At 45.3% G+C, this 11093-nt stretch overlaps 1 protein-coding gene across 1 annotated transcript; it reads right to left on the bottom strand.

Moving 5' to 3' along the window:
• Positions 1 to 406: 406 nt before the first annotated feature.
• On the bottom strand, positions 407 to 10502 carry CHCHD1 (coiled-coil-helix-coiled-coil-helix domain containing 1). The gene is made up of 3 exons (XM_065551496.1): positions 10299 to 10502; positions 8309 to 8427; positions 407 to 5451 (listed from the first exon to the last, which is right to left on the bottom strand). The coding sequence occupies exons 1-3, from the start codon at positions 10435 to 10437 to the stop codon at positions 5338 to 5340; spliced, it is 372 nt and encodes a 123-aa protein (XP_065407568.1). The 5' UTR covers positions 10438 to 10502; the 3' UTR covers positions 407 to 5337.
• Between the last annotated feature and the right edge of the window lie 591 nt (positions 10503 to 11093).

The raw sequence follows: 11093 nt of genomic DNA, 5'->3' as shown, positions 1-11093 counted from the left end.
CTGGGCTCCCTTCACATTGTATTGCTGAGGCAAATCAGCCAAGCCCTCAGGCTTTACCAGCACACAAACAGGTAGGAACATGCCTAGCTGCAGTTTCACACAGATGCTGAGATCAGCTCTGCATGAGAAAGCTCACCTAAGGAATTACCCAGCACTCAAGTGCATATCCCCTCTGGAATGTAAACCCAAAATTATATCATCTTGTGAGGCACAGATAACTATGCAGCGTAAGCTCATTGAAATTCGTCCCCTTCCTCAATGTGAAGGGAGATTGATTTAGTTGGGGATTGGTCCTGCTTTGAGCAGGGATGACCTCCTTAAGTCCCTTCCAACCCTGATATTCTATGATTCTAAGATATGCACAGCCTTTTGTCCCCCCCTCCCCATTATGAATTCCACAAACTGGTTTTAGAGAAAACAAAAACACGTTTATTAACTACAAAAGATAGATTTTGAGTGAGTATAAGGGATAGCAAATAGATCAAAGCAGATTACCTAGCAAATGAAACAAAACACACAAGCTAAGCTTAATATTCTAAAGAAACTGGTTATAACTAGCAAATTCTCACCCTAAAATGTTGTTTTAGGCAGATTGCAGAGGTTCTTGAAGGCAAGCTGCTCTTGCTTGCAGCTTAAAACTCCAGGTATTTCTTTCACAGACAAGACACCCTCCAGCCTAGGTTCAATCCTTTCTTCCCCAGTTCAGTCTTAGGCAGTCATCTTGGGCAGGCAGACAATGAAGAAGGAACCATGATTATGTCATTCCCCTGCCTTAAATAGATTTTACATATGGCAGGAATCCTTTGTCTTACAGTGTGATTCCCACCCCCCACCCCCGTCAATGGAAAAGTACTAATTTTATCATGGAGTCCAGTATCAGGAGACATGATCACATGGCCCTGCAGCCATAACTCAGTCTATTTACAGCATACACAGGAAGGCTTTCCAGGAAGGTGGGAGATTAGGTCTTTGAAGATGCTATCGTTTTTCCTGATGGCCCTTTCCAGCCAGCAATCTAGACTGATTGTATTCTGTCTCATGGGCATTCACCAGGTGTAAACACATTTGTAATAGGTGCATAGACCTAACTTCAGATACCAAAATGATACATGCATACAAATGAGGATGATCATATTTAGTAAATCATAACCTTTCCAATGATCTCACACAACCCATCTTGCATAAAATACATCTTAGATATGCTATAATCACATTATAACTATTTCTCTGAAGAATATGGGGCGTAGTGTCAATCTCAATCCCCCTTTGTGAAGGAGGGAGGTGGAATTGCTTTCTGCTGCTACCGTAGTGTCAAATCCTGTTCATATGGAAGTCAACGGCAAGACTCCTCCTGAATTCATTGCCTCAAGCTTTGGGACTTAGGCTGTCTATACTGGTAATTGAATGACAAAACTTTTGTCTTTCAGAGGTGTTTCCCCTCCCCCCAAAAATACAAAAGTTTTGCCATGACAAGTGCCAGTGTGAATAGCGCGTTGTCGTCAGGAGCACTCTCCTGCTGACAACTCAAATGCTGGTCTTTGGGGGTGGAAGTTTTATGTCGGTAGGAGAGCAGACAAACAGTGGCTACACTGCATGACTTTTAGCAACACAGCTGTAGCAACAAAAGCTGGGTAGTGTAGACATAGCCTTAGTCCCTCATTCTTGTGGGCTCAGCACAGAGAACATCATTTGTTTAAAGATCAGGAAGTGTCACTGACTTCATATCCTTGAGAGGCAATCTTTTACTTCCTCAGTAATGTGGAGGTCACACACCCTAACACAGGAGCTGTACACCCCCGCTCCCCAACCTCCTCATCTATGTGCTTGTAACTAATCGAGCCAGTTAATCCAGATCAGCTTTGCTGCCTGAACCATAACTGTAGTGCAGTGGATTTCCCTGTGACTGTTGTTTGGGTGGGTGGATGGCAGGGAGAGAAGAGAATGTTTAGCAGCCAAAGAGTCAAGTTATTCTCTTCCTTCTAAGACTCTAGTGACATGAATGTGCTGTGGGGATGTCAAGGGATATCCCCTTCCACAAGAGAGAGGTTGAAGCGCGAAGGTATTAAAATAAATCTGAATAATCACACCTATTATTTAGCAAGTCCACACTATATCAATACAGACCCCGTTGGCACTGTGCCCAGAAGTCAGTGAGCCTACAAGTTACAGGCATTACCTTAGGCCATTACTCACACCCATCAAAGGTAGAATGGGTGCAAGAAGAAAGTTACCCCATGCCTTCATGTCTGTGTACTCCTCAGGAATTCTGAATGATTTCCTGCCTCCTACGAGATCACTGTTTGTGTTCAGAGAAGTAAAGAGATACACCTCTTGCCTCCTCCATACACCTTATGAGATAAAATGATAAGAGGAATTTAAGAGCGCAATCATGCCCAGAGCTGGTGATAGCCAGGCTGTAAGGTGAGTGGAAGAAACAGGGAGAATAAGATCAAGGAATTCCAACAGGTTTGCTTAAATCCTATAAATCTTACTTAGAGAGGGAAAAACTGATAAGTAAACTTTCATTTAATTATCACTTTGCCCACTTCCCTACTATGAAGGTGAGGCACTCTTGAGAAAGTCTGTGGTGCTACATGGAGCAGCAGAATCTAACACGTACATCCAGCTTCCATGATCCAGCAATATCACCATGTACATCATCCAGCAGTGCTCCCACAGAACTCATTAAGAGGAGATAATCATCCTCTGCACAGTTACACACAGTAAGCATCCCAGGGACTTTTTCTGTTAGCGAGCAAGTAAATGTCTCAACACCCCAGACACTCTGCTTAATTACAAGTGTAATAGTCAGATAGAGGGTGATCACAGCAGCTATAACTGCCCAGGACACAGTCAGCATCAACACTTAATGATCACAGCATCAAATCCAGAGCCAAGTGAACTGTCAAAAGTAGTTTTTAAACAAATAACAAGTATTGTAATGCCTAAGTGCATTAATGGAAAAAAAAAAAAAAAAAAACACAGAGCACATTCCATACTTTAGCAACTGTAAGACCCAAGTCTGGCATACTATGGCTATGGTAAAGATATAGCAGAGCTTGAAATGATCAGAGAAGGCAACTACATCAGTGACAAGCACTGCATATTTACTAATCCAACTGTAAAATCAGGGATTAGTTAGCATGGAACATACAGTTAAAGTCACTTGAATGAATTATTTGAGATGAAGGGTGAAGGAAAAACAAAACAAAAAACAAAACAAAACACTGATGAGTTCCCTCTTTTTCACCCTATCCTGTAATAAAAGGCTATTTGTTGATGTTCATATCAGATACATTTAGAACAAGATACTTGTCTCTCCACCTGAGTAAGGGGCATGAGGCTATGCTCAATACTAAAGGTTTTAGAGTACAGAATAGACAGACCAGTCAGGGGGAGAGGTGATCTGAGAATTCACAGCCTCTTTGCTCGCAGCTTAGTGCACATTCTATTTAACCAAAGGGTATTTGACAAGTCTCTCATCCACAGAACATCATCTGGCTTGGCAGTGTTGTGGGCCAAGGAGACCAACCCTGAAATGCAGAATGCACCACAAAATCCAGGCCAGGTGAGAGGTGTGCCCTTATACACAGAACTTCCTCCCTGAACCAACAGGTAGGGACATCATCCTCTTTCTCTTTCAGATTCCCCTTCAAGACCCATGATGCCAACAAGTAATGTCTGCCATCTTATACTGGCTAGGCTGTGGGACAATCCAATGCAACCAATGATCATGAATTTATAGTTAGAGAAAACCACAATTTGGAACTATCAGACTGAACAAAAATTCTCCAGTGGGAAGGGCACCAGACTGGGAATTGGGGACCTTGTTTCAATTCCTCACTCTGTCCTGCTGTGTCATCTTTGATAAGTCACTTTGCCATTCTGTTCCTGCTTCCTCTCTCACTACTTGTTTTGTCCTGTCCACGTGGAGTGTAAGCTGATTGGGGCAGGGTCTGTCTGTAAATAAAGTATATAGCACAACAGGGACCTGATCTTGGTTGGGGCCTCTAGGCACTCCTGTAATACAAGTAACAGCAGAAACGAATTTAGGTAACATTATCTTATTACTGTTACATCTGTGCTATGCCCCCTCCCTCTTTCTATTGTCCACTAAGGCCATGTCTATACATGCAGTGCTGCAGCGACCCAGTTGTACCAATACAGCTGCGTGACTGCAGCGCGTCTGGTGAAGACGCTTTATGTTGACGGGAGAACGCTCTCTCATTGGCATAAAAAAAAAAAAAAACCACCTCTGTGAGCGGCAGAAGCTATGTCGGTGGGAGAAGCTCTCCCGTCGCCATAGTGCTGTGAACAAGCACTTATGTCGGTGTAACTTATGTCGCTCAGGGGAGTGGTTTATTCACACCCCTGAGTGACATAAATTATGTCAACTATAATAAGCTATCCAGGCCAGGTCTTCTTGTGTGAAGTTACCATACGACAGCTAAGAACAGAGCATGGCAAACCCTTTGTTTTTCTCCCCTGAAAAGCAGGTGGTCTAAACTAGAAGTGCCTTGGTGGAAGTCACATTTGATATCTTCCCCACCAATATATTCTGTGGTAAAAAGGGGGAAGGGATAGCTCAGTGGTTTGGGCATTGGCCTGCTAAACGCAGGGTTGTGAGTTCAATCCTTGAGGGGGCCATTTAGGGATCTGGGGAAAAAAAAAAAAAAAAATCTGTCTGGGGAGTGGTCCTGCTTTGAGCAGGGGGTTGGACTAGATTACCTCCTGAGGTCCCTTCCAACCCTGATATTCTATGAAAAAAGGATGCTACTCTGGGAGTTGGTACTAGATTTGTGTCATTCTTCATAGATTAATGGAAGGTCCAAAATTGTCAAGGGCTAAGAGAAGAAAGATTAATAGACATCTAGTGAAGCACACCTTTACCATTCTCATCAATTGTAAGTTAACTCAATTTTGGGTCACAAACCAGCAACTCAAGTCAGGCAGGAGGCTTGCTGTAGAGTCTGCATGTGCTAACACACACAAGCGCTGTTCACATCCTAGTTGTGAAAACAATTCATTTATTTCATTCCTTAGAAGGCTTTATTTCACAATGAAGCAAGACTCAAGACCACATTATGGCTGATTGAGTAACCCTTAGCAAACATCCATCCTGTCATCACAAGACCCTGTGATCCCATAGAACAATCTCAACTAATGGAGAAAGTGACCCCACCCCCAAAGAAATGTTCAAGTCAAGAACCCCTGAGGAATGCTGACAGCCCACTATCAACCCCAAATGCTCGCTGATCACTACTTTTAACTCCTTCTCTAAAGATGATACCAGCTTTAGCTACTGGTCTCTAGTTACTTGGGAAAGCAAGTCTTCCTTTAAAAATCATCTGTGATATTAGGGAACCTTCTCAACAGTTTGTTCACTGTCTTTGGAGTGAAGTTTCCCATCTGGCCCAGGGACTCCTGTTTAAGTCTTTCCTTGTGCTCCACCTGAAACACAAAGAATTAGCCTCCTTTATTTGCTGAAGTGATTCATACACATACCCCAGCCATACTTCTAATGATACAGTCATTTCAAAAGCATATCATCTGCCCACTGAGTGAGATGAAATGGTACCAATTGCCTGGATAATCCTAAGGATTGCTTTCAGAAGCCAGTGACTGCTGTCTATTTGAAATGCAGCAGTAGTTGAAGTTGTGTTGGTCCCAAGATATTAGAGAGACAAGGTGGGTGAGGTAATAGCTTTTATTGGACCAACTTCTGTTAGTGAGAGAGACAAAACTTTCAAGCCACACAGAACGCTTCTTCAGATGTGGGAAAAGTACTCTGAGCATCACAGCTAAATGCAAGATGGATCAGACTATTTAGTGTAAGTAGCTAGCATATAATCTAAGAGACCATTCAAGGTTGATTCAATGATCAACACCCCCCACAATGCACCTTGTAAGATCCATGGATCCTGCACATGCCAATCACAACATGTGGTGTACCTCATCCAGTGCACTAAATGCCCCAAATAACTATGTGGGTGAAACCAGACAATCACTACGCTCTTGAATGAAGTCACACAGGAAAATGATAAAAAACAAAAGCACCCCATCACCTGTGAATGAACACCTTCCACAAAGCAATCACTCTATATCTGACCTATCAGCCCTCACCCTCAAAGGAAGCACAACACTTTCAAAAGATGAGCCTGGGAGCTTAAATTCATAATTGCTAGACACTAAAAATCAGCCTTAAGAAAGACACTGGATTTATGGTTTACAACAGCAGTTGTCAAACTTTAGCAACTCGAGGACCCCCATTTTGATTTAAAAAATTTCAGGTGCCCCCAAGCCCCCAGCTCAGCCCCAGACCCCACCCCTACTCCACCCCTTCCCCCAAGGCCCCACCCCTTCCTACCCCCTCCCCATTCCCTTCCAGCATCTCCTGCATGCCAGGGAACAGTGTGCAGGAGGCACTGAGAGGGAGGGGGAAGTTGAGGGAGAGAGGGGGAAGAGTTAAACAGCAGGGGGCCTGCAGACCCCCTGGAGTAGCCTCTCAGACCCCAGTTTGAGAAATGCTGGTTTACAACAATCTGTAACCCACTAACCCCCCTTTTAATCCTATGACTGCAGAGGAGTTAATGGACCACTCTACTTGAATGGTTCCTCAGAATGTGCGCTAATTACTTAAGCTAAACAATCTGTTCCATCTTGCATTTAGCTGTGCTGCTGAGAGTACCTTTTCCACACCTGAAGAAGAAGAGCTCTGTGTGGCTTGAAAGCTTCTCTCTCTCTCTCTCCCCAACAGAAGTTGGTCAAATAAAAGATTACCTCACCCACCTTGTCTCTCATTTGAAATTATGAAGTTAAAGAGCACTGTCAACTTAAAAAAAAACCCAAACAGCTTTCAATTTTTTAGTTTACTACTGTTATAAGTAACTTCTAGGTTTACTGAAACAGTGCCAGTGTGGGAGTTAAAAATATTGTTCTCTATTTTTCAATTTGTTTACTTTGGAATTTGACAGTGCTTCATATCTAGTCAGTTTCCTGTTTATACAAATCTTTCACACAGTAGAGTAGAATGACTTAAAGGCAAGTAGAACAGGAGTACTTGTGGCACCTTAAAGGCAAGTGTAGTACGTAAAAATAGTTTTAGGAGGGTTTTTTTATACTGACTAGATTTCAAATTTAATGTGTTCCTTTAAGTAAGAACACAGTCTTACTATGTCTATGCTTTGCTTTACTACTTTTGGATCCTCCACTTTCTCCAAATTTCTCAGTTTTCACCTCCATGGGGTCCTCATCACCCTGTGAAGTACATTTTGGCTTCTTCCCCATGACCACAAGGATGGCTCTATAAGACTTCTGAATTTTCATTACCATTTTCAATACCAGAAGGTTTGGATTTCCATTGCTCTCTAGTGACAGATTAAGACCACCTATCCTACCACTACACATGAAAGTGAACGTTTCTGAAGCCCAGGGTCAGATTGAGCAGGTACTGTCTGGTACACTGTACTAACACCAGTTGTCTATCAGCTCCAGTATTTCTGAAGTAACTGAACTTTTTTTTTTTAAATAAAATTTCTAATCTTTATAGTTGAAAAAAGCCCCAAAACAACATAACAAACCTTATAACCTTCCATCATAGTTTAACTGTGTCTGAAGACAGTTTGGGCATAATGGTTTTAATAGACAAAACTGCCTTATGCATCCCAGTGAGTTGTTTACTATGAAGTCAGTCAAGCAGAAAAAATCCAGCTATTCTGGGATTCGTGGGCAGAGCTTGGAGTCCAGTTCCACTGCCTTCTCAATCTGCCCCCTGTGTTGCACAGACATTCATGCATCTTTAGGAACCAACATTAACTCGCAAGTTTAAAAAGCAGATTAATCAGTCTGCAGCTCACTCTATTAGGGCTAATGGCAGGCCCAGAACTAATAGCACAGATTACTGTACATCACTTGCACCAAGACTTTTACACCCCTCATTCAAAACTATCTCTTGGTGCAGAGGGGAAAAATGTTTTCTACATCTCCACTACTGTAGAGTCCATAGTTATCAGACTATAACTGACATCAAAACCCCCTTTTATATTTTACTCAATATCTGTTTAGTTTGAAAGTGCACCTGCTGTACTCATCAAAGGTTGGTAAACACGTAACTACTCACATCCAAATGCTCTCCAACACACAAGAAGCAATGCGTGTCTTATCTAATGTGGATCATCTCCCTCCCCCAGATCAGTACACTACAAATTAAATTGCATAGTGAGTGTCCTTGGCACTATTACGAGAATAATTGAAGGCGGCTTCCTCCCTCCCGCCACTAATTTAAGACAACCAAAGAGACTTTAATTACATCTGTCTTTGCCACACAGTCATAGAATGTCTGGATTTCCTTGGCACAAGCTGAATCGTTGAACTCATTCTGCTTCCAGCAAGCCATCAGTAATGATATCTCTGTAGTACACGTTGCCTCTGGAAGGAAGAAATACTGCAGTAAAAAAATCTCAGTTACTCAGGAATATTTCACATTAACAGCCTCTGTGTTGCATAACTCCCAGGAGAGAGGGATAAAACAAGTAGGTGGAGAGAGGGGCAGAGGGGAAGAAAAAAAAAAAAAAACACACCACAGGAGAGAAGAAATCTCAGCATCACTTTGCTCACAGCAAGATGCTATGCATCCCTTTCAGTCCAAGGATCTGAGCCATTTCAGTTATCTGATATCCAATCAGTCTTACTGATGTCTACCATTTACATAGTGTTTTGTGCATAACATACTTTACAAACACACATCACTTCTGGATACCCCAGAAACCACCTGAAATTAGGGCCATGATTTGAGGAAGTAACAGTTTGGCCTTCAGCCTTTTGCTATCCATCCAAAGGGGGTTCTTACCAAGTTTCAAAGACACTTTTCTTATGCATATTTTATAAACATTGAGTGAGCACCCTATGGGTATTTAATGATCCAAGTGTGGAATTTGCTTCCTCTGACTGTTAGTCCTAGGCCAGGCCACAGTGCAAAGTGTTTCAATCAATCATTTGTTTTATGTAGGTCTCTCCATACGGCAGACTGGATGATGGGTGTGGGATGGCTATTATCATTTTTCCTTGCAGACCAAAAAGGTTGATATACAGGCAACAAAAATGATTAGGGGTCTGGAGCACATGACTTATGAGGAGAGGCTGAGGGAACTGGGATTGTTTAGTCTGCAGAAGAGAAGAATGAGGGGGGATTTGATAGCTGCTTTCAACTACCTGAAAGGGGGTTCCAAAGAGGATGGATCTAGACTGTTCTCAGTGGTAGCAGATGCCAGAACAAGGAGTAATGGTCTCAAGTTGCAGTGGGGGAGGTTTAGGTTGGATATTAGGAAAAACTTTTTCACTAGGAGGGTGGTGAAGCACTGGAATGGATTACCTAGGGAGGTGGTGGAATCTCCTTCCTTAGAGGTTTTTAAGGTCAGGCTTGACAAAGCCCTGTCTGGGATGATTTAGTTGGGGATTGGTCTTGCTTTGAGCAGGGGGTTGGACTAGATAACCTCCTGAGATCCTTTCCAACCCTGATATTCTATGATTCTATATGTAATGAACACAGCAGCTGGCACATAAGTAAATCCATTTGTTCATGACTGAATACCAGTGATATCATAGAAGAAACAGCACATAATAAATTAAATTACTTCTCTTTACATAAGAGCATTTCAGAACATAAGATACTAGATCATTCTTATGGAGCCCCAGCATGTATCAAGCCCTAAATAAATTCTTCATATAAAAGTACCCCCTATTCTCTCCCCAGAGGCAGCTACACTGCACCAGCAGCAACCTCTTTAGTCCAAAGGGGGTTTCAGAAAGATTAAAAGTGATCAGCCACTGGAAGAGGGAGCATCACCACCCAGACTGGTGTTTATCCACATTTTCATGCTGGCGACTCCTTCTTCAAAGCCAAACATTTTCAGTCACCTTACATTAAAAATGTTTGTTATAGTAAATGTATCAACAACAAGCCTCTCTCCCTTGTGTGTGTGCAGGCACGCACGCTTGGAGCAGCTCACAGACAATACTCCGTGCCCCCCGCCTGCATCCACAGATTCCAAGCCAGGAGGGAGCCCTGTGAGCACCTAACCTAGCCGGGCCCCAGGCTGGGTGACACAGGCCAAAGAAACAGCTCACAAGAATTCCTGGGGCAGACGCCCGGTCTCCAGCCTGCCAGGGATGGGGACCCCGCCCCGGGGCCTGTTCCAGAGAAGCGAGGTTTGCGTTGCGTTGGATGGTAAGCCACTCCTCAGTGCCCCCCCCCCGGGGTGGGCAGCCGGACACCTGGGTCCCGCCGGCCCCGCACTCACCTCCCAGGCGCAGACGGCGGTTCGCCACCTGGTTGGCCAGCACCAGGGGGCGGGCAGGGCGCACGGCGGGAGCCCGCCGCTGCTGCTGCCGCCCGGCGGCCAAGCGCCTGAGCCAGGCCGGGTACACGGGCGCCACCATGACCCTCGCGACGGGCCGTAAAGTGAGAGAGGCCCGGTCCCACGTGACCCCCGTTCCGACTCGCGAGAAGTGACAGACCCAGCTCCACGCCCATCCCTGCCACAGGGCAGCCGGGCCTCGCTCCGCCCCCTCAGCGCTCCGCAGCGCCCCCTGCCTGCGGCCTCGCCGGGTCCCGCAACGTGCATCCCTGACCCCGCCACCCTCCGCAGCCCTGCCCCGTGCATCCCGCCTGTGTACCCCCCGCAACCCTGCCACGTGCATCCCTCCTCCGTGCCCCCGCCTGCACCCCTACGCCCGCAGCTCTGCCGTGCCCCGCCACGTGCATCCCGCCTCTTTACCCCTCGCCTGCATCCCCCACCCCCCGCAGCTCTGCCGTGCCCCGCCACGTGCATCCCACCTCTGTACCCCCCGCCTGCATCCCCCACCCCCGCAGCAGTCCTGCCGTGCCCCACCACGTGCATCCCTCCTCTGTGCCCCCACCTGCATCCTTCCACCCCCCACAGCCCTGCTGTGCCTGTGTCCCTCACCTGCATCTCCCACCCAGCCGCAGTCATGCTGTGACCCGGCACATGTATCCATCCCATCTCTGTGCTCCCTGCCTGCACCCCCTACCCCTGCTGTACCCCACCTCATGCATCCCTCCTCTGTGCCCCCCG

This window comes from Chrysemys picta, chromosome 7 (assembly GCF_011386835.1).
Source record: "Chrysemys picta bellii isolate R12L10 chromosome 7, ASM1138683v2, whole genome shotgun sequence".
NCBI lineage: Eukaryota > Metazoa > Chordata > Testudines > Emydidae > Chrysemys > Chrysemys picta.
This window is presented reverse-complemented; position numbering and strand designations above follow the sequence as displayed.